The sequence below is a fragment of the Phoenix dactylifera genome, unplaced genomic scaffold (genome assembly GCF_009389715.1).
Source record: "Phoenix dactylifera cultivar Barhee BC4 unplaced genomic scaffold, palm_55x_up_171113_PBpolish2nd_filt_p 000364F, whole genome shotgun sequence".
Classification (NCBI taxonomy): domain Eukaryota; kingdom Viridiplantae; phylum Streptophyta; class Magnoliopsida; order Arecales; family Arecaceae; genus Phoenix; species Phoenix dactylifera.
This window is the reverse complement of record NW_024067818.1, coordinates 229019-250741: the sequence shown is the minus strand read 5'-3', so window position 1 is coordinate 250741 and position 21723 is coordinate 229019. Positions and strand designations below refer to the sequence as shown.

The window sequence follows — 21723 nt, the reverse complement described above, 5'->3', positions numbered from 1 at the left end:
AAGATGTCTATGCAAGATTTCGCAACATTCATAACTCAAATTTTTTTGACGGATAGGTGGATGTTGATGAGGATCAAAGATGATGCTAAGAAAAACTTTGAACAACAATGTAATAGTCAGTGTGGTATCATATACAAACCTAGGAGTGAACAAAATGGTTATGAGGAAAAGTGAAAAGAAAGCTTCAAATGGTTGAAATTGGCCTTCTCCTGAAAATGATCATCATGTAAAAGTGGAAATAGTAGAGTATATTGTTTCGGTTGGTTTGTTCTCTTGATCATGTTCTTTAAGTTTTGCTAGGATATTAGGTGCTTGAGTTTGGGTTTGTTGTTCAGATGGCACTTTCGCCGAGATGATCTATGTACCAAGTCTCAGTCCATCTTCGCCAAGGCCATGGTTGGTTTGTTGGTTATCTCTGACCAACAGACAGATTGTCATTTCTTTTAGACCGCATTGATAGAGAGAGAGAGTAGAATTATTGTTTCTAAATTGTAAACCTTTTGGACCAGCGCTCACATAAAAAGAGAGGGTTGATGACCACCGCAATCACCTTGATACTGGAGAAAAAGGGAAGAGAATACATCAATTAGCATTATTGTCGCAATATTAGATGGTTCGTGAATTATAAATATGTAGAACATGGTAAACACATCGTTCACCCATTTTCACATGATGCTTTACTGATTTATTTGAATAAGAGATGAAAAAGAGAACAAAATTTCATTTATTGCTCAAATGCAGCAGCAATTTTCTTCTGGATGAGCTCCACCCCAAGACGAGGAGATAACCTTGGAAGTGTTTCCTGAAAATACAAATTCGATAGAGATGCTGCAATTCGTGTCATAGATTTTTTTAAAAAAATAAATTAAAAAAAAGCATAAAAATAAAATTAAAGATGCTTGACACTAAAAATGGCATGCTGACATGCAAGCCAACAAGGTGTATACCGTATCCATCTATAGAAAATTTACGTATACAACACCATGCTTGATTAATCGAACATAAAAGTTCACCAAGCTGTCAATAAATAGCTCAAAGTTCGCAAATTTGAAAAATTAATCCAATTAACAGACTATGGGTACTGCATAAAAGTCAAATGTGCTTTAATTATCACTAGAAAACACCATACAATAACAGCTCACCATAGACTCTTGAAGAAAGGGGAAACAAGGATTTAGAAAGTTAACAGTCTGCAACATATCTTGTACCTCACTGATACAAAATCTTGCAACTCTTTGTGATTTTCATGCTATAAATATTGCACTTTATGTATACTGAAAAGATGTGTAGAAAAAACCTTTTTTCCATTACATTTCAACAACTATCAGATATTAAATGAAAAAAAAAGAGGTTGCTATTTTTTAAGAGAGAGAAAGGGGGCCAATCCACACTACAATTACCTGAGTTCAAATACTTTGGAATGCACAACCCAAGATTTGAAACCAGAACCTCTGTTTGCTAGATAAAAGGGTACGACTTATAAGACAAGCCCCAATTTAGGATCTTTTGGGGGCATTATTCTGTGTCTATCTGTCTCTATTAAAGAAATCCATTAAAACATAAGAAATGACAAATTATAGTGATAAAAGTTATCAAGTCCTTAGGTTCAAACTGGATTATATTTTTCTAGATATGCCAATTTATGACCAAAATGAGTTTTGGCACATGAAGCCCAACTACTTTGACAAATCCTTCTTAACTCCATGTGGGAGAAGGCTCAGAAGTGCTTTTTTTATTATGTTTAGATAAACAATTAGAGTTGAATGTCAATCACACAGGTAGTGTCATGCCTCGAGATCCCATCAAATTTGAACCCCAAGTGACCACCTCGAGATCCCATCAAATTTGAACCTCAACCAAAAACAAAAAAAATAAAATTTAAGCTTGACCGTCTCCAGTAAAAATACAATCAAAATTTCATAAAAATTTAACATCCTTAATAAAAGCCACATGATCAAACAAGGTATAACGCGAAACATACTAAATCTCATGACGTCTATATTAGAAATCTATTTAGAACCATGAAAATAATGTCGTACATATTATTATATCTTCAAAGGCACATACTGAGACATCGCAAACATCACTTTAATGATCATTAGATCCAAATGTCAACATAAAAATATCAAAGCCAGTTCTTCAAAAAAATCCACTAGAGCTCTCATTAACTATTCTCTTTTTTTTTGGTACATCGGCAACTCACACATAATAGGCGTGAGTATTGCATTAACTACTCTTAAAAGTTATATAATAGACGTAGCCACAAAGTTCAGCAAACTTCTACCATATCAAGACACTTAAAAGGTCCCAAACAATTGACTTTGATGGGAAAAAAAAAAGCAGATGATTATATTAATTTACTGAAACCATTTGGCTATGAAATCCCAGAAAAAAATGTTTTTAATAAAAATAGGTTGTCGGAAAAGTGGTTTTAACTCAAGTTTAGAAAAGGGTCGAAAAATTAAAACAAAAGTATAACCTAAGTACCGACTCAAAATCAATTGGCCAAAGCAAAAACCAAATATTAAAAACTCATAATTCACATAATTTCATTTTTTTTAGAAAAAAGTTTCACTTATAGCTCAAGGCTACATAAAATCCTCATTGTAGAAAAGGCCACACAAGCCTCCCTGCTAATACCAATGAGACCACATTAAATCCTCGAGGTCCGCATGAACCACTTGGCCAAGGATCCACAAATCGTTATCGATAACTTGAATGAGGCCGAAATACCAACTAGCAAATAGGGTCTAAAGAAATCCCCATTAATAACTCAAATAGGTTCATACCACCTGGCAACCATGGGTCCAAGGAAATCCTTATCTATAATTTGAATAAGGCCACACATACCATCTAGCTAGTGGTCCAAAAAAATGCTCATCAATATTTTGAATGAGGCCCCACCTGGCTAGGCATCCAAATATGCCTTTTTCTTATGTTTCTAACTTATAAATTTCACAAGATACCTTAGAAAACGCTTATAATATGCTCCAAAGAAAAAAATTGATATAAGGATAAAAACCAAAATGGAATTTCAATCAATCCAAATTCCAAAATATCCATTTAAAATTTTATTTAGGTTCGAAATTTTCATAGTCAATCCCACAGCTAGATAAAGGAAGAGGGTTGTGGTGAGTTGATGACTAGTGTAAAACTACAATTGTGAGAGCCCAGTTCATTAACCGGCCCGCATACAGCTAAACCAGTGGGCCCGGCCTATTGGCCGTTGCGGCCTCTAACTCTTCGGGGGCTATAAAAGCCCCGAATGTCCTTCCTCAGCAATAGGGTTTTTTGAACCCACGTTGATGCCGCCGGAGAGGGGTGTCGCAGTTCATCCCCGAAGCTAGGTAAGCCCCCGACCACCTCGTTTTCTTTCTTGCATTTCCTCCTCCCGATCCACTTGGGAGGATAGATCAATTAAAAAAAAAAGAAAAGAAAAGAAAAGAAGAAGAAGAAGAAGAAGAGGAAGGGAAGGGGAAGGGCTTTACCTGTGGTATTCAACAGCGGATCCATCACGGGAAGCGGTCGCAGGCTCAGCCGCAGCCGTCCTACGGGCGCTGCTGGCCGGTCGCGGGCATCGTCGGCCTCGGCTGATCTCCTCCCAAGCAATCCGGCACAGAGATCTTCCCCCTTTGCTTCGCGGGAAAAGAGGGGAGATCTAATGAATCGTGAAAGGAAAAGAAGAGAAGAAGAAAAAGGGAAGAAGGCCAACCGCCGCGGGCTTTTCTTCTTCTCCCGTGCGCGTGTCTCCTCCGTAGGAAGAAAGAGAGGGTCGACCGCCATGGACGCCGCCGGCCATGGTTCAGCTCCTGCCGAGCTCGCCCTCCTCCCTTCGTGGGAGAAGAAAGGAGAAGAAAGGGCGAAGGAGGAGTCAGGAGAAGAGAAGAGGAGAAAAAAAAGAAAGAAGAAAGCAAGGGAGAAGCTTCAGGAAGAAACAGGAAGAGAAGAAAAGAAAAAGAAAGAAAAAGAAAAAAAAAGAAAAAGAAAACAAAACAAAACAAAAAAATAACTAATAATAAATAAATAAATAAAATAAAATAAATAGAAAAGTTGAGAATAGCAAATAATTGATTTTATATGATATTGATAGGTACAGTGGAGTTGCCCAACTGTACTTAAGGATTCGTGAGTGAATCAATGTAACATTGGCACTGATCTTAAAGTTTTTAAATTACTATTTATTTATAATTATGAAAATGTATTGGTTATGATATATTTTTTTCAAAATTAGGATCAAGTATATGATTGCATGTGATTCATGAATTTGATTAAAGGTCATCCTTCATGAATATTTGATGGTGTATGAGTTATAAAATTATGATTATGTTAGACTGCATGAAAAATTATATTTGAGGCATGCTTATGTATTTTTAAATTATATGATGTCGTTTATCATTTTTCAACCTATTTATGATGATTATGATTTATAAAAGAAAAGGAATAAAGATTTATGAACTCTCAGATAGTTATGCCCGCCTCTAGAAATAGAAGTCAGTCGACACCTTGGAGTTAGCATCCAAAGAATAACAGGCCCTCTGCCAATGGGTTAAAGTTGGTAATGAATAACAGAATTAGTCGACTAAGATTAACAGACCCTATCACGGAATTATAGTGACCATAGCAGAACATCCATATGAGAGTATGTTTTATAAAGTATGGATAAATGGCAACCTTTCTATATGACTTGCATTATCATGATTATGAACTTTCATGGATGGAACATGCATTGTTTTATGACCTAATTTGTGTATATCATCTATAAAATGTTTTATTTTGCTACAACTGTTGACTTCTTAATCACTGCATTGGCATAATTATGCTTGATCCAATAAGATAGTACTTGGTTACTTACTGAGCTGTATAGCTCATATCTTTTCATCTATCTTTTTCCTACAGATGAATAAGACTACTAGGAGCAGGGAGCTTGGTGTTATTTAGGGTTGGGGTAACTGAAAATATTATGTAATAATCAAATTTTAGAAGCTCTGTACTGTTTCAATTTCATGAATAATGTTATGACATTAGTAAATGAACCTATTTATTTTTGTTATGAAATTTTAAGTGACTTCATGTTATTGTGTGCATAAGATTGCAATAGCACGGCCGTGTCATGATCCGGATTCGGGGCGTGACAACAATCATCCTATGAGCATGAACCAAGGAAATTGTTAGGGCATTCCTTATTAGCGACATGCTGTATTGGATCTCAAGTGTAGCGAAAAGTGAGCAAAGAATAACTAAGGCATTCTCTAGAAGCGACGCGCCCTATTAGCATCTGAATATATAATCAGACGTAGGTTAGAATTCTCACGCTTTAATGGATGGTTGTGATTGAAAAAGTTAGTCCAAGAAAATAGGATACATTTAGCAAATTAGGAATATTGGGTCATTGACTGGGAAATGGAACTAATAGATACAGCAGCTAGGAGGAGAGTAAAAATTGCTTGCCTACCAGAGACGAGTAGATAGGAGAAAAGGCAAAGAAAGTTAGTAAGACAAATTACAAATTTTGGTTTATTAAAAAAGATAGAAATAAAAGTTGAGTAGGAGATAAAATAATCTTGATAAAAATTAGTGTTTTAGAGAGGAATCTATTAATATTATTAATGCTTATACTTCTCAAGTAGGATTTTATGATGTTATAAAGCAATGCTTTTAGAAGAACATGGATGGACTCAAGAGATTCCTAGTAGAGAAGAAATTTATCAGAGGAGATATAAATAGGCAGATGGGGAAATATAATGTAGGTTTTGAAATGATGTATGAAGTTTATGTTTTTGAAGATAAAAACGAAGAAGAAGATGCCATTTTGGAATTCTCAATAACATATGACTTAGTATTAGTTAACACTTCAAAATGGACTCACACTTGATAACATTTAAAAGTAAGCATAATACTACATAAATAGATTTCTTCCTTACTAGAAAAATTGATTGAGTTTTATGGAAACATTATAAGATCATATTAGTTGAGAGTTCGACCACCTAACTTAGTTTGGTAATTTTGCATGTGTATTAGAAATTGCAAGAGAATAACTGAAGAAAATAAGAACCCAAGAACTGGAAGATGGAATTTGTGAGGAGAAAAACAAATAGCTTTTAAAAATAAAATGTTGAAGAAAATAAGATCTAGACAGGAAAAGTAATACTATATAAAAAGAGATGGCTAAAAGTTTTAAAAAAGTAGCTTCAAAAGTATTAGGAGAATCAAAGGTAAAAAGGGGTTATCCAGTAAGGTATATTAAGAAAGTTCAGTTGGCAGTTAAGACTAAAAAAAAGTGCCATAGAAGACTATCTAAATATAAGGATGGAGAAGCATATAAAGCTATAAGGTGGCTAAGAAAAAAGCTAAGAAGGTCATACAAGAGCATAGAATTTAAGCATATAAAAAAGTTATATTGCAAGGTAGAAACAAAAAAAGTGGAGTAAGATATCTATAAGATTGCAAGACTGGGAGAAGGAAAAATTGAGACTTAGACTTCGATTAAATGCATCAAAGATGAAAATCAAAAAAAATTGGTTAAGAAAGACGAGATCCAAAATGATGAAATCATTCTAATAAGTTATTCAATGAAAATCATGTAAACAATTTAGTTTATCTGACTAGTTTCATTGAGGATAAAAGATATTAAGTATATAAAGTTAGAGTACTTGCCAAGTTGAAGAAAAAATATTCTAGAACAGCCATATGGCCAACTATGCTTTATGGTATAAAATGTTGGGCAATTAGAAACAACATATGCATAAGTGGATGAAATGAGAATATGGAGATGGATGCACGATAATACAAGAAAAGATAGAATACGAAATGAAGTTATTTGTAAAAAGATTGAGATAACACTAATCAAGGATAAATTGAGAGAAGGATGACTTACATGATCTGAACATATATAATGTAAGCCGAGGGATGCACCAATATGGAGTGATTTGATATACATATAAAAGGAAAGAGGGTTAGAGGTAAATCGATAATTTATGGGATGAAGAACCAAGAAAGGACTTGGTATCTCTTCATCTTTCAAAAACTATAGCCTTAAACAAAGTGGAATGGAGGAAAAGGATTTATGTAGCCCAAAGCAACTAGGTTGGGATTAGAGTTAAATTCAGAATTTTCATATTAAAACCATGACAATTTTACATTAATAGTCCCAGGGTCCCAAAGAAAAAGGATAAGCCCAAAAATCATTGCAACCAATCATAGATTTCAAATTCCAAAACAATCTTAAAGTTGAAGCCAATTAAACAATCCAAAATATCAAAAGAGAATATTTATTATTTTAAACGAATATATGAATTTCAAATCAATACAAAATTTAGAAGACATAATAAACAATAAGCTTTGAAGTCTGACCAAAATTTTGTTTAGGTCTGAAATTAACTCATTAGCAAGAAGAACTAAGCTTCAAAGAAGCTAAGGATAGATTAAATTCCAAAGATAGAAAAGCTTGGAAAAGATCATTGTAGGTTTTAGGGTTTCAAAACTAAACATAACCCTGACAACTATAATAAGATTCAATAGTAAAATTCAAGGCATGCAGGAAGCCACTAATGTAATGAAGAAACTAACTCAAACAACCCAAGCTTCTCTTCCATATCATCATCTTCCTCCTCCTCCTCCTTGCCGAGCTGCCCTTCTTCCCTTCCACTGACTTGCCCTTTTTTCCTCTATTTATAGAAAAGGAGAGCCACTTCAGAAATAGCTGGGCCTACTTGACTACATTGGTTTCTGTTGACCCTAAAGGGTTGATTTTGATGATGCCAAATAGTTGAGTCAAAAGTTGACTAGTCTATTGCTTTGAGTTTAATTGATTAATTTCAAAAAGCAAAGAAGAAAGCCTTCAGCTACTCTTAGAAAAAAAAGCTCTACATCAAGAAGAACTACTTCAAAAAGGCTATGAAAATATTTCTTGGAAGCTCACATACAAGACTCAGAATTTCATTCTGAGCTACCTAAAAAGTTGACCCCAAGCTTACAACGAGTTGACTCCGACACACTGTCGCTGACTGATACGCCTTCACGAGCCGACTCCAGCAGATCGCAAGTTGAACCCAAAATAGTCTCAAAGGACAGACAGAAAGCCAAGAAATTTATCACACTGATGAGTCGAACTATGGAAATCACGAGCCGACTCTAGACAAAAGTGAGTCAACCCCTGAATGGCCACAGAGAAAAGATAGAAATGAAAAAAATATCATATTAGCAAGTTAACCAATTGAATTTACGAGCCGACTCCAGTCAAACTAGAGTTAACTTCAGAAATAGATGAGTCAACCCCAGAACGGTCATAATGGAAAGACAAAAAGCAGTAAAACTTAGTCCGTTGAAGAGTCGACCCCTGAAAGCAATGAGTCGACCCTAGTTATCTGACAAGTTAACTCCTGAACTAAGAGAGTCAACTCTACAAGTGCCACAAACGAAAGACGGAGTGTAGCAAAAATAGAAGCAAGTTCGAGACGACTCCTAAAGATCACGAGTCAACTCTTGAAAATCTTGAGTCAACCCTAAAAAATGCCAAGTAGACCCCTCTGCACCTAACACAATAACGATTAGTTATCCTATGAATCAGAATGGTTGTTTTTATCTCACAACGGCTCTATTACCTGTCTAACGGCAAGAAAAGTATTCCAACCTTATCCAAAGTGTATAAATGCATAACACTGTTGAACCTAAAGTGTTGATTTTGATGATGTAAAACAGTTGAGTTAAAAGTTGACTAATTTATTGCTTTGAGTTTAAATGATAAATTTCAGAAAGCAAAGAAGAAAGCCTTCAGCCACTCTCAAAAAAAGATCAACCATCTGAAGCTACACATCAAGAAGCTAAGCTCCAAAAGACCATAAAAACATTCCTTGGAAGCTCACGGACAAGTACTGAAAATTTTATTCTGAGCTACCTCAAAAGACAACCTCAAGCTTGCAACGAGTTGACCTCAGCACAATGTCGCTAACTGATGCACTTTCAAGAGCCGACTCTAACAGATCAATCGACCCTAGAACAATCTTAGAAGATAAACAAAAAAGCCAAAAAATTCATCACATCGACATGTTGACCCACAAAGTACTCAAGCCAACTTCGACATAGCAAGAGTCGACCCCAGACAAAAGCAAGTCGATCTCAGAATGGTCACAGAAAAAAAATAGAGCTAAGAAAATCACTGTATTGGTGTGTCCGCCAATGGAATTCACGAGCCGACTCTAGTCAAGTTAGAATCGACCCCAAAAATAGTCAAGTCAACCCCAGAACGGCCATAGTGGAAAGACAAAAACCAGCGAAGGACAGTCCATTGAAGAGTCGAGCCCTGAAATCAACGAGTCAACTCTTCAAAATCTCGAATCAACCCCTGAACTGGAAATGCCGACTCCACAAGCACCACAAACGAAAGATAGAGCATAAGAGAAACAGAAGCAAGCTCAAGCCGACTCCTGAAGATCACAAGTCAACTATCGAAGATCACGAGTCGACTCTCGAAGATCACAAATCTACTCCCGAAAATCGGCAAGTCGATCCCATAAATCTAAGAGTCGACCTCTCTATGTCTAACAACTATAATGGCTAGTTTGTCTACGACTCTAAACGGTTGTTTTTATCTCTCAATGGCTCTATTAATTATCTGACAGCTAGAAAAGTATTCCAACCTTCTCCAAAGGGTATAAATGCATAGGAACAACAAAGAAAACAAGAGAGCTCGAGCACTATAATGAAAATCCGCTAAGAGCTAGAGAAAGAGAAACAGAACGCTTCAACGAGCAAATCATTTAAAAGCTTTCATTGTAAGCTGAAAGATCACATCCTGAATTTCTGAGAGTTGGTAAAGCACCTTCAAGAGAAATCAAGTCAACCAATAGAGTGTAGCTTCATTTATTATCTTGTATTTATTGTCTTGGAGTTGTATTTACTGTAACATTTACTTTTTTTATTCTTTGTTGTAACAAGTTTCAAGGATTGAAACTTGGAAAAAAAGGTCTATCCAAACCTTGAATTAAATTGTGTTGAGCCTGGAATAGGCTCGGGGTAAATTTTGATTGATTACCTGAAAAATCAACTGGGTTCATTGTGAACCCAGAAAACAATCGGTGAAGATTTTGGTTGATTGACCTGAGAAAATCAACTAAATTTGGTTGTAAGCCCGAAAAACAACTGAGTTGTAATCTAGGTTATAGATTATAGTAAAATTCCCAAGAAGTCTTGGGAAGTGGATGTAGATGAAGGGTTGGCACCGAACCACTATAAATTTCTTGTGTTTGCCTTGTCTATTTTTCTTACTTTAATTTCTTGCATATCTGCTTGGTGCTCATTCGCGAAGTTCAATATTAATCTGTTAAGCATTTAATTCCATTGCATTATTAATTAAAATTTTTGAAAAACTCAATTCACCCCCTCTCTTGGGCTACATAGCTGGAAAACAAATACCAAAAAAAAAAGAGCTCAGCATTACAAAGACAAATCTACTAAAGCAAGAAAAAGAAAGCACAAAGAGAGAGCTTCAAAGAGAATATCATTCAAGAGATTTCATTAAGAGCTGAAAGATCACATCTTCAAAATTAGAGAGTTGGTGAAGCACATTCAAGAGCAATCAAGTCAACCGACAGAGTCTAGCTCTATTTATTGTTTTGCATTTATTGTCTTGGAGTTGTATTCATTGTGTTAGCACTTAATTCTTTCCATTCTGTGCTGAAACAAGTTTTAGGGATTGAAACTTAGGGAAAAGGTCCATCCAAACCTATAATTGGATTGTGAAGGTTTTGGTTGATTTTTGAGAAAATCAACTGGGTTTGTTGTGAGCACAAGTAAAACAATTGGCATAGATTTTGGTTGATTTTCTGAGAAAATCAACTAGGTTGATTTTGGTTGAAGATTTTGGTTGATTGCCTAGAAAAAACAACCGGGTTTGGTTGTAAACCTGAAAAACAACTGTGTTGTAATCTGGATTATAGATTATAGTAAAATTCTCAAGAAATATTGAAGAGTAGATGTAGATACAGGGTTGGCGCCGAACCACTATAAATCTTTTGTGTTTACATTGATTACTTTACTTGCATTTATCTTCAACATTTATTCTTATTAGTTTGCTGCTAAAGTTTATCTTCTTCTATTAAACATTTTATTCTTTGATAAAGTTTTGAAAAACCCAATTCACCCCTCCTCTTGAGCTGCATATCTAGGCAACAATGTTCCCACTTCATTAATAGGTTGGTCTAAAGTGGGCCCCACAAGGTCAAGCATGCACTTAAGATGGTCGGTTAAAGAGGTTCATTGAGTAGGTAACAAATTAAGACAAGGACAAGTACACAGAGACTTATTAGTAAAAATATCCTGTTTCTTCTTTTTATTTTTATTTCTATTTTCATTTACTTAAGACATTAAATAGGAAAGTACCCCTATTTGGATTCAATACAAATATCTAAACTTTTTAGCTCCTTGAGAAAAGAAAGTTGATTCTCCAACTTTAGTTAAAAACCCCAACTTTTTGCTCCCATTCAAAATTTAAACTTTCAAATGCTAAGGTATTTCTCAACTCTTAAGATTTTATAAATTCTACTGTACCTAAACATTATTAAAATTCAAAATTCCAGTGAGAGAAGTTTTATAATATATTCTCCAAAGCATGCTACCTAGAATGATACATGACAGCATTTAGCACTTCCATAGATTGGTTCACTTTCAGGGGTTCTATGCACCATCATATTTTTCTAGTGATAGGTTGGTATGTCATAGGTGGATGAGTGCAATAACAATGGAAAAGAGGCAGCAGATTGCTAATTTAATGACAGTAGAGTATCTCATGTTGAGGGTAGAGGTTTTTTGCTGGCCTGAAGTACTTACAATGTATTGGAGGAAAGTATTTGGAATCATATTGGGCCTAAGTAGGGTATAGTATAACTTAGTAGCTGCCAGTATTTGCCTTGTATGGGCTTCAGGCCTGCACCATCACTGCTCATGACATCACTGGTTGATGGGGTGATAGGACTAGAAGTGCATCATCCTAGACAAGCATAGACAATAGGAGATAAAATAAGCATAAATTGATAATAGTCAAGTCGATACCCGAAGTGACAAGGGTTGTTGAATATGATCCACATAATAACAAGGAATTGAGGAACATGTCTGAAGAAAAGATGGATGGGCTGATGTAGGGAACCATACATGGGGAAATGATAAGAACAAACAGGAAAGCACAGTCAAGTTTTGGAACAAGAATATGATTGGAAGATAAAAGAATTGTTGCTTGAAATTACCTGAATCAAATATGTCAATATGTAACATTTGGTAACTCGCAAGAAAGATTCTAGTCGCAGATTTTCTTTTTTTAAAAAAAAAAAGGTAGAAAGGTATGACTGCAATGTCAAGCTAGAAAGTGGCTGTCATATAGATTGGTGTAACTATGATTATTAACATTTGGAACAAGACAAATTTGGATGAGATCATTATTGGTCTGAGATGGTATATATTAATATATAAAAAAGTGACAAAGGAGCATTTGTAAAAGAGAAAATTGCATCTATACCACATTTAACATGCACTAGAATTATGTTAAAGAAATGGCTAATGTTTTGGGTAACTTAAGGTGCCCTCCAAGAAACTTCATGGTGAGAAGTTACATAAAACTGTCAAAAAAAGAATGGTCTTACTTCAACCAATACTGAAGAACAAACAACATAGAAAAACTTGGTAAAGAATAAAAAACTGAGGTGATGAACGAGCTGGTAAGGGTATGTGGGTTGGTGATATTAGACCAGCTCACAAAGTGAAAACAAAATCTAGAAACTATGACAAAAACAACAAAAATTACATATATAGAAACAATTAGGAGAATTAAAATTAAGAACAACTTACCATAACTATGATAATTGAGCCATATTCTGACTAGTTAGTGTCAACTTTATGAATCCTCATTAAGAAATTGTTCCTATTAAGGCTACCTTTGATGTTACTGCAAGCTTTCGATTTATTTTTGCAACTTCCATCCATGTTAACTTAGGCCTTTAATGAGGATTTAAGTATCTCTTTTTGCCCAAGCCTCCTTAGATCTTTATTTGCAGACAACTTAATTTGGTCAAAGATTATGAGGTTGAAAAAAGAAAGCAGTACTTACAGTAGCTGAATAAAGACTTCATTTGGAGGTGTAGATGATGAAAAAAGATTTTGAGACATTATAGCTATATATTTCAGATATCTGTAAAAAAAGAGTCTGGAGAAGACTTAAGAGGGTAAACAATAAGACAAGTGAGCGAAAACTAGAAATATTTACAATTAGGAACTCTCTTGGTTAAAGATGATCCAACTGAGGAAAGGTAAATTTCATATCTAAAATTGTTGAATGAAGATTTCATCTGAGTATAGATATTGAAAACCACATTGAAATGTTGCTTCATAATCACTTGATGATCCATATAGCTGACATAAAGAGCTTCAAGAAGATTCAAAGGGTAAGGTTCTAACCAAAGAAAATACCAATAAAGGAATGGAAGATCAGATTCCAAGTTTACTGGATGGTCTTCTTCCAAAATCTTGTTTTTTGCAGTGCTGACTACAGCATATTGCTAGTGGGGTTTCTTTAAACAATAGCAACAGCAAAAGAGAGGACCATAGAGCAACCCAACTGGTTTAACCTTTATGTGTTTCCAGTCTGCAGCCTGATAGTGGTAAAATTTCAAATGACAGGTGCATTTTTAATTTAACCAACTTGCAAAAGTTACCTAGTTTTAGTACTCTCTGAGTCAAGCCAAAGGCCTAACATTAGAAATAACACATGCATGCGCCTCCATGAGTAAATATAACTATTTTAGATGGAGTATACTCTCATAGTCCAAGTGTGATGACGACCTAGAAACATTCCATGTCCATACAAATTGATAGTTTGTACCACTGTCATATCAATTATCATTTCAACAATCAACTTCTCCCATAATGATATCTATACTACCTAGTATCGTCATGATATCAGCCACCAAATAGGGATGGTCATAATAAAGTTTGCAAGACACAAAAGAACACCCCATTGTTCTAGTCGCTATGGAGATGATGGGACCTTCTTCAGCATGATTGGAGCTTGATGGAGGTGTCTTGCAATTGTAATAAGATAAGGAATAGTGAAATAATGGCCGAGAACTAATCTCATCGATCCAAAGGCCACGATCATTTTCTTGGAAGGAAAGAAAGACAAATAAAGCAAAGCTAGATACTTTGGAATGCGACCTACAATATTTTGTCAAATATCTAATCAAGATACAGAAGAATCTTCAACATCTTGGCAAAAAAAGAAGTCCAATAGACAAATTGAGAAATATGGAAGATCTTCAATCAAGGGATATGTTGCATATCTTTTACGAAAGACAATCACTCAAGATATCAAGGTCTTTTCAAATCAAGACAAAAGTGGAAGCTTAGTGGGGCAAGATCCTGATGAGCTTATTATGCCTATCCCTTTCTCTTTTTTGGATGTATTTTTCTTTATCAGAGGAGAATGGCTATAAAATCCCAATTGATGTATGTTTGAAGCATAGTATAAATGAAACTTCTTCATGTCTTAATATTGATTGGTAAGTGCCCATGCCTTCCCTCCAGGATTGAGTCTACAAGACTTGGAGTGAGTCCAAGTTTCCCCTCTCTTTTCTACTTCTCTTTGTCAACCTAAAGCATTCCCAATGGCCCTACTCATTCTTACTCAACTAAATCTCTCCTCAAATCATATTCTTGCTATTCAAAATAGTCATTACCTATAACCTTCTAGCAACCCATGCAAAACAAACCTTAAATCCTTGTCCCCTTCATCCTACATTACGCCCCTACATCACCACATCAAAGCCAGCAACAACCCTCAAAGCAGTTCTTTATCTCAAGAAGATCAATGTTGGTCGAAGAACGATGGCAGAAAATCACCAATCCTTCTTCCTTAGTTCCATCATAACTTTGTTTCAAACTCAAGCTTTCTTGTCTTCAATTGCATACATTTTCTTTATTAATGACGCATGCTTTTGTGGATTATCTTTCCTTTTAATCCCTTGATCCCTACTTGAAGCTTGCTGTCCTTTCTCTAGCCTAAACCTAAGTCCCAACATAATTCTTGTTTGTCCCGACCCCTGCATTCCTATCCTACACCAGCATTTCCAGATGATCCAGGAGAGAGTTTTCTTTACTTCTAAATTGATCGATGTCATTTTTACCTCTGACAATGACAAAATCTTGTGGCCCGAGGGCAGAAATGGAACTTTTGCCTATAACTACTATAACATGCTAAGGCCCCATTTGGGGGAGCGTTTGTGTGAGACCCTGGAATTGGGCCCGGTCCATTTGACCGGCCCAGTCCCAAACCTTGGCCTCACGTGCGTGCACGTGAGGCAACGGGATGGAATTCCTTCCATCCCGAAGAAGAAGGAAGCCCTGTTTTTAGGGCTTCCTCTCCTTCTCCTTGAGGCCACTGAGGAGAGCCGCCACACCAAGAAGAGGGAGAAGGGGGGGATCCTTCTTCCTTGGGCTGCCGGCCGAGAGAGAGGGGGAGAGAGAGAGAGAGAGCCGAGCAGCCATAGCACGGACGACCCTTTCCTCCGTTTGCCGCCGGAGAAGAAGAAAGCCACCGAACCATCGTCGGGGCCGAGGTAAGGACTCCCAGCTTTCCTCCCTTCTTTCCGTGATATTTAGCCATGATTTATCGTGGTTTTTGAGCCGGTCAATCGCCGGAAATTGGGTTCAAAATGGGAGCTCTGTTCGGCCCGAGAACACTCGCCGCCGGCCGTGTTCGCCGCTGCCAGCCGCCGGGGGTGGTCGGCTTTGCTCCGCCACCTCCTGCCGCCGTCAAGGCTGGCCACTGTGGCCGCCTTTGAGATCGACCGAGGAGGGAAGAAGAAGAAGAAGAAGAAGGGGGGGTCATGGGCCCCTGTTTCGTCAAAGAAAAAAAAACAAGAAGAGACGAGTCGGAAGAAGAGGAAAAGAGAAGAAGAAAAAGAAAGGAAAAAGAAAAGAAAAGAAAAGAAAGAAAACGAAAAGAAAGAAAAAAAAAAGAAGGGGGGGTGGTTTACGGGTATGAACCCGAACCTGAATCCGAACTTGGGGTGCTAGGCACTTCTGCAGGGTTGGCCATGGGAAAATATTAAATTTAAGTCTTTATATACATTGTGATGAATTTTAAAAGAAAAATATGATTTTTGAATATTAGGTTCTACGAGGAATTTGTGAAATTAATTGGATTTGTTGGAGATCGCGTTCAATGTAAGTAATGAACTGCCTTCTCTAGACTCTTCATTTATATAATATTATTTTTGCATCGAATAAATTGTTAATGAATTTATATGTGATTTATGAATTTTACGAGATGATGCTTTGAATGAAAAATGGATATGTGAATTGGAATAATATTTTTCGGACTATTGTTATATTACTATTTTTGCATCGTATATGCATATTTAGATCGGATTATGATATATCTATTATGTTACAAAAGAATTTTGATGTGCATCAGATTTAGAACTCTCAGCCTGGCTATGTTCTGGACCCTGCCAATAGGGGGTTATGCATTGGCAATTCTGGCCCCACCACAGGGTATAAGTGTGGTATTCTGGCCCACTCCGCAGGGTATAAGTGCGGTATTCTGGCCCACTCCGCAGAGTATAAGTGCGGTTCTGTTTCTGGCCTAGCCACAGGGTATAAGTGTGGTCGTAGCTAAAGGCTGATGAGATGAATATGATTTGTTTCGAATAAAATTTATGATTATGTATATAGATATTTGAAAAATACGAATTTTAATGAATTTGTGCTTAAAAAGAAATTGATTATGTTATTATGTTGATTCATCGTAATTTGTATTTATATTTTATGTTATTATATGAATTGACTAGTTAAGGTGTTTATTACTTACTGGGCTGTCTAGCTCATTATACAATTTCTTGTTGTTTTACAGATTTCGAGAACTAACCTGTCGGGGTTTCAAAATGGAAGAGCGACTAGAAGAACTGTGACACAAGTTATCCAAGATTAGGATTTATTTAAATTGATGTTTTATCTTTATTGTTCCGCTGCGTATTTAGAACTGTGAGACTTTATAACTTGTGTCAGTCAATGGAGTAAAATTGCATTTATTTCAGTTGAATTATTTTAGTTATATATATATAATTGAGATGTTTGGTTTAGATGCCTTGCATGCTCGTGGGGAGAGTTCCTTACGGGTGTGCGGCGGTTGGCGCGGACCTCCGGCTCGCGATCTCGGGCCGGGGGCGTGACAGTTTGGAGGGCCAAAAAGTACTTTCTCGCCCTCCAAAAGCACTTTTATATGAAATAGGAGTGCTTGGTAAAAATTTTGGGAAACTGTTTTAGCTTTTCCGGAAAGCTGTTTTAGCTTTTGCAGAAAGCTAAAAACAGCTTTTTGGAAGAAATTCCATTTTGGAGCTTTCCGAAAAAGCACTTTTAAACCTGATTGGAAAGCTGTTTTTTTACCAAAATACCCGTGATAAAATATAACAATTACACATGTCCCTTTAATAATTGTTTAACCAATTTTATTACCTAGCTAGAAAATTTGTTATATTATGAGAAATTAATTTACGCTAATAATTATAATATTTTATATTTTTATTATTGTATTATACTATAAATATAATATTATATTACATTATATCATAATACACTGACATGTTATGTTAAATAATTTAATAATATATTAAATTATTATACTATAGTATATAATATTATATTAGTATATTATAATAATATTATATTATATTATAGTAATATTATACTATATCATATATTTATGTATTAATACATATTATATTTTATTATGCTCTATTGTATAATACTATGCAATGTCCTTTATGGTCATTTTGTCATACCAAAAGTATTTTCTCAGTTTGTTTACCAAACATATATTAAAGTGGCACAACACTTTAAAAATGTAATTACCAAACAGCAAACAACATTTTATAAAAGCTCTATTTCGGAAAGCTCTACTTCCAAAAGCTCTACTATCAACAGTTCCCCCAAACGGAGCCTAAATCATAAGCTTTTATCTTCCATGGCCTGATGCATTTGGAAAATGGCAGTTTCTAGGAAGGTGAAATTCCTCTTCTGGTTATTTGTCGAAAGGAAAATTCTGACCGCAGAAAACTTGAGAAAAATGTTCGGACAACTCACAAGAATTGTGTGTGTAAATTCCTTGATGAAAAGATCAATCATCTGATTGTAAACTGTATGTATTTTGTTATTCTTTTGGTCCAGAAGAAATAGAAGACCAAACATACCAACATTGCTAGCAAGTGTCGAGTCTTATTGTCAGATCGGAGGAAAAAACTAGTGAACACCAAAGCCACTTCCCCAAGCTTGATAATCTTTGTTGACCTGTTTTTCACTAACTTAAGTTTGCTCTATAATTGGTACTCTCCCTGCTACCTTTTGTTTTCTTCTTCTCCCCTTTTTCCTTCCTTTTCCTTCTTCTCTCCTCTTCAAGCAGGCTTCTATGCTCTGTAGTCTATACTCTAGCAAAGCTGATTAGGTTGCCCTAATCTTTTTTCCCAGAAAAGAAAAAAAGGTTGCTGTATAGTGCATTATCTTACTTTGGGACTAAAGAAGATGAGGATGCTGCATAAACAACTTAAGAAAGAGGTCACACCTAGCTTGCCTTTGTGTACTAACTATTGCTTCTCCAAAAGTTCCATCATTCATTTTTCTTGGTAGAGACAAAAGTTTCGTCATTGTAGTGACACTAAGACAACCCTGCAACTAATATGAATTTTTTCATTGTTTATTACTTTAAACAAATTATACTTTTCGTGCCACAATTGAGACACTACAAGAAAATGTATATCTTCCCCCTGATGAACTTTTCTAGTACATGAACAAAGTTTCACATTCTATGCCATTTGTTTTTTAACCAAATACTAGATACTCAAGCATGCATATGCACATAAAACATAGAATAACATTAATCCTTGTAACTAAGTTAGGACTTTAGTCAGAAGATAAACCTACAACAGTTTCACCTTTAATTAGGAAAAGGTTGTTTGCTAAATTGAAAATGATGAACATCAGTATATGCAAACTTGATACTCAATAAATTTGGAATTTTCCTCCAAAAAAAAGAATATATCACTATGTAATATATAGCCTCCTAGCATTCAATATTTGTTTTGTTATAACATTTGATCTAGGTAGCAGCAATTATAACACTAACCACAAGATGCAAGGTCTTGTCCAAACTATCAGCAAAAAAGATCGTTGAACCGATCCGAACTAAGCAGTTCAGCCCATACCAGACAATTCGATCCATACTGAACCAAGACCAAATCAGAATAGTTCAGCAATGCAAGTCAATTTGGCAACGTAAGTCAATTCGGCCTATAAACCTCCCCCCCTTCTCTGATGGGTTCTTTTGATCGTGCCCTAATGTGCTCAAAGCACTCTCTCTCTCTCTCTCTCTCTCTCTCTCTCTCTCTCTCTCTCTCTCTTGCTGCCAGCCATCACCAACAAGGTAAGTTCTCCTTCTCTCCACTCCCCTTCCTCGATGGGTTCTCTTAATCATGCCCTAGCTTGCTAAAAGCACTCTCTTTCAATGCTAACCATGCTATTCGGGGATTCCAGTGGTCGCCACCTTCTGGCAACCTTGATCTATGGTCATTTTTGAATCCTTCCAGTTTAAAGGCTATAACTAATGACTTTAGGCTCTCAACACTTCTATCAATGATAGCTTAGTTCACAGTATCAGATAACATGATCATAAAGTACCAAGAGAAGACTCCACTGACTATGAGAATAGCCAAAGGGGTAGCAGGATCAGATCCATGTCAGCTGTACCATGGCTAAAGTGAATCATCTCTTTTCCTCCTGCATTAAAATTAACATTGACCGACTAGCTTTATCGCACCAATAATGGGTCAGCTAAGGGATGAAGATATACTCCACCAATCTACCAAAGTTTGAAAACGTTTTACAATCCAGTCTCAACCTGATGCTGAACCACTATGAGGTGCACGATCATTGCCAAGGCAACACTAGACAAGAATAGTCCCTAGTGTGAATCCTGGAAGACTTTTTGCAGTAAATGAAACCTACATTATCTGTAAATACAGAGACCGTTTTGTATAAATTTGTTTGCCAATCAAGAGTAAATCTGATGCATCAGTAGGAAATTATACGCTGTAATCACAGAAGCCCAATCAACGAGTCTTCCACGACATTCAAGAAAATTGAAATATACAGCACATAGACATATGCCCCTGCGTTAGCAACGGAAACAACAGCCAACACCTAAATTTTTCAATTACCAATCTTGAAAACCAACATCCCCAAAGTTGCAAAATCTAAAGAAACCAGAAAAGCAAACGGTTAAATTACATGAAAAAACCACAAAAGATTCGATTAAGAATCTGGCGAGAGGAAGATTGACCTCGGTTCCATCTAGGTGAATTTTGGCAAGGACGGGAATTTCGTACTGGTAGAGCCTCTCCCACTCGGGATTCACTGTAATGTCCCTCACCTAAAACACCGGGGCCAGATTAGAACGAGAGACAGTGAGAGAGAGAGAACGGTAGAGAGGAGAGGAGGCGTGCCTGGAGGTGAATGGAGGAGGGGCCGTCGAGAGAGAGGGCGGCGTGGAGCTTCTCTTTGAGGCCGTCGCAGAGGCAACACCCAGGCTTCGTATAAAGCACGAGCCGCCGCTGTTCCCCGCCCCCGCTGGCGGAGAAGGGGGCGGCAAGGGGGCGGAGGCTGCGAGAGGAGAAGCGGACCGCGATAACGGCAGACGAGAACACCACAGCCGCCATTTGCCTGCCGAGCGTCCTATCGAGACCACTTTGTGCGGTATGGGCAGCCGCCCCGTCACACCTGCGGGCGTTAACAGGAACTCCAGCAAGCCATGGGACTGGATTTGGTTCACGCACATGGATTGAAAACATTTGAGTAAATTACTCTGACCACCCTCCAGATTTGAGAGAATTACACCTTCGTTCAACATTTCGAAAATACAGGCGTAATCTTTTACTATTATGTTATCATTAAACAAGGTCATCTTACTCGCATCATTACTTTTTAACTTATTTGGATCTCAAAATATCTTATATTCTTTTTTTATTTTTTTATATTTTTTGTTATTTGTATATTATTCCAAACTTCAAATTTTTACATTTAGCTAAATTATTTCCAAATATTGAACTTGTAATAATGATTAGAACTCAGCCAAAATAATACTCTTTTAAAAGCAAATATATTTGTATATAATCTACTAGTTTTGGGTTTTAAGATCGATCATGCCCGCTTCCAGCAATAGATTCTAGTAACCTATCTCAAAGCCCAATTAGGTATATTATATATAAATATTTTGAATTTTGAATAAGCATACTTATTTGGCTGAGTTCTAATTATGATTATAAACTCACTATTTACAAATAATTTGAGCTAACATAAAAATTTGAACTTTGGAAAAAATTCAAATAAAAAAAGAATAAAAGAATAAAAATATGAATGTAAGATATTTTAAGATTGAAATAGATTAAAGAATGGTGACATCAGCAAGGAATTTTTTTAATAGAAAGATAACGATAGGGGATTATATGCTATGCATATAGGAAAAGTTAAAAAGTAGAATAAATATTTTTGAAACATTAGGAGGGAGTCTATAATTACCCCAAACCTCAAGAGATGTCAGTGTAATTTATCCAAAACTTTTATACCATTTAATATCTCAGCCGAGATTTTGATTTGTGGTCTTAAACAAGTATTGATGTGAGATAATTTTTATAT

At 36.1% G+C, this 21723-nt stretch overlaps 1 protein-coding gene across 1 annotated transcript; it reads right to left on the bottom strand.

Annotated features, from left to right (window-relative positions):
- Positions 1-558: 558 nt before the first annotated feature.
- Positions 559-20835, bottom strand: LOC103697371. The gene is made up of 3 exons (XM_008779210.3): positions 20535-20835; positions 20372-20461; positions 559-802 (listed from the first exon to the last, which is right to left on the bottom strand). The coding sequence occupies exons 1-3, from the start codon at positions 20745-20747 to the stop codon at positions 725-727; spliced, it is 381 nt and encodes a 126-aa protein (XP_008777432.1). The 5' UTR covers positions 20748-20835; the 3' UTR covers positions 559-724.
- Positions 20836-21723: the final 888 nt, after the last annotated feature.

What these genes read in the sequence shown, in the direction of transcription:
- LOC103697371 (XM_008779210.3), bottom strand. Translation starts at nt 20,747, where the DNA reads ATGGCGGCTGTGGTGTTCTCGTCTGCCGTTATCGCGGTCCGCTTCTCC. An exon ending in CCTCCTCCATTCACCTCCAG is followed by an intron (nt 20,462 to 20,534) that starts GCACGCCTCCTC and finishes CCGGTGTTTTAG; the next exon opens with GTGAGGGACATTACAGTGAA. An exon ending in TTCACCTAGATGGAACCGAG is followed by an intron (nt 803 to 20,371) that starts GTCAATCTTCCT and finishes TTGTATTTTCAG; the next exon opens with GAAACACTTCCAAGGTTATC.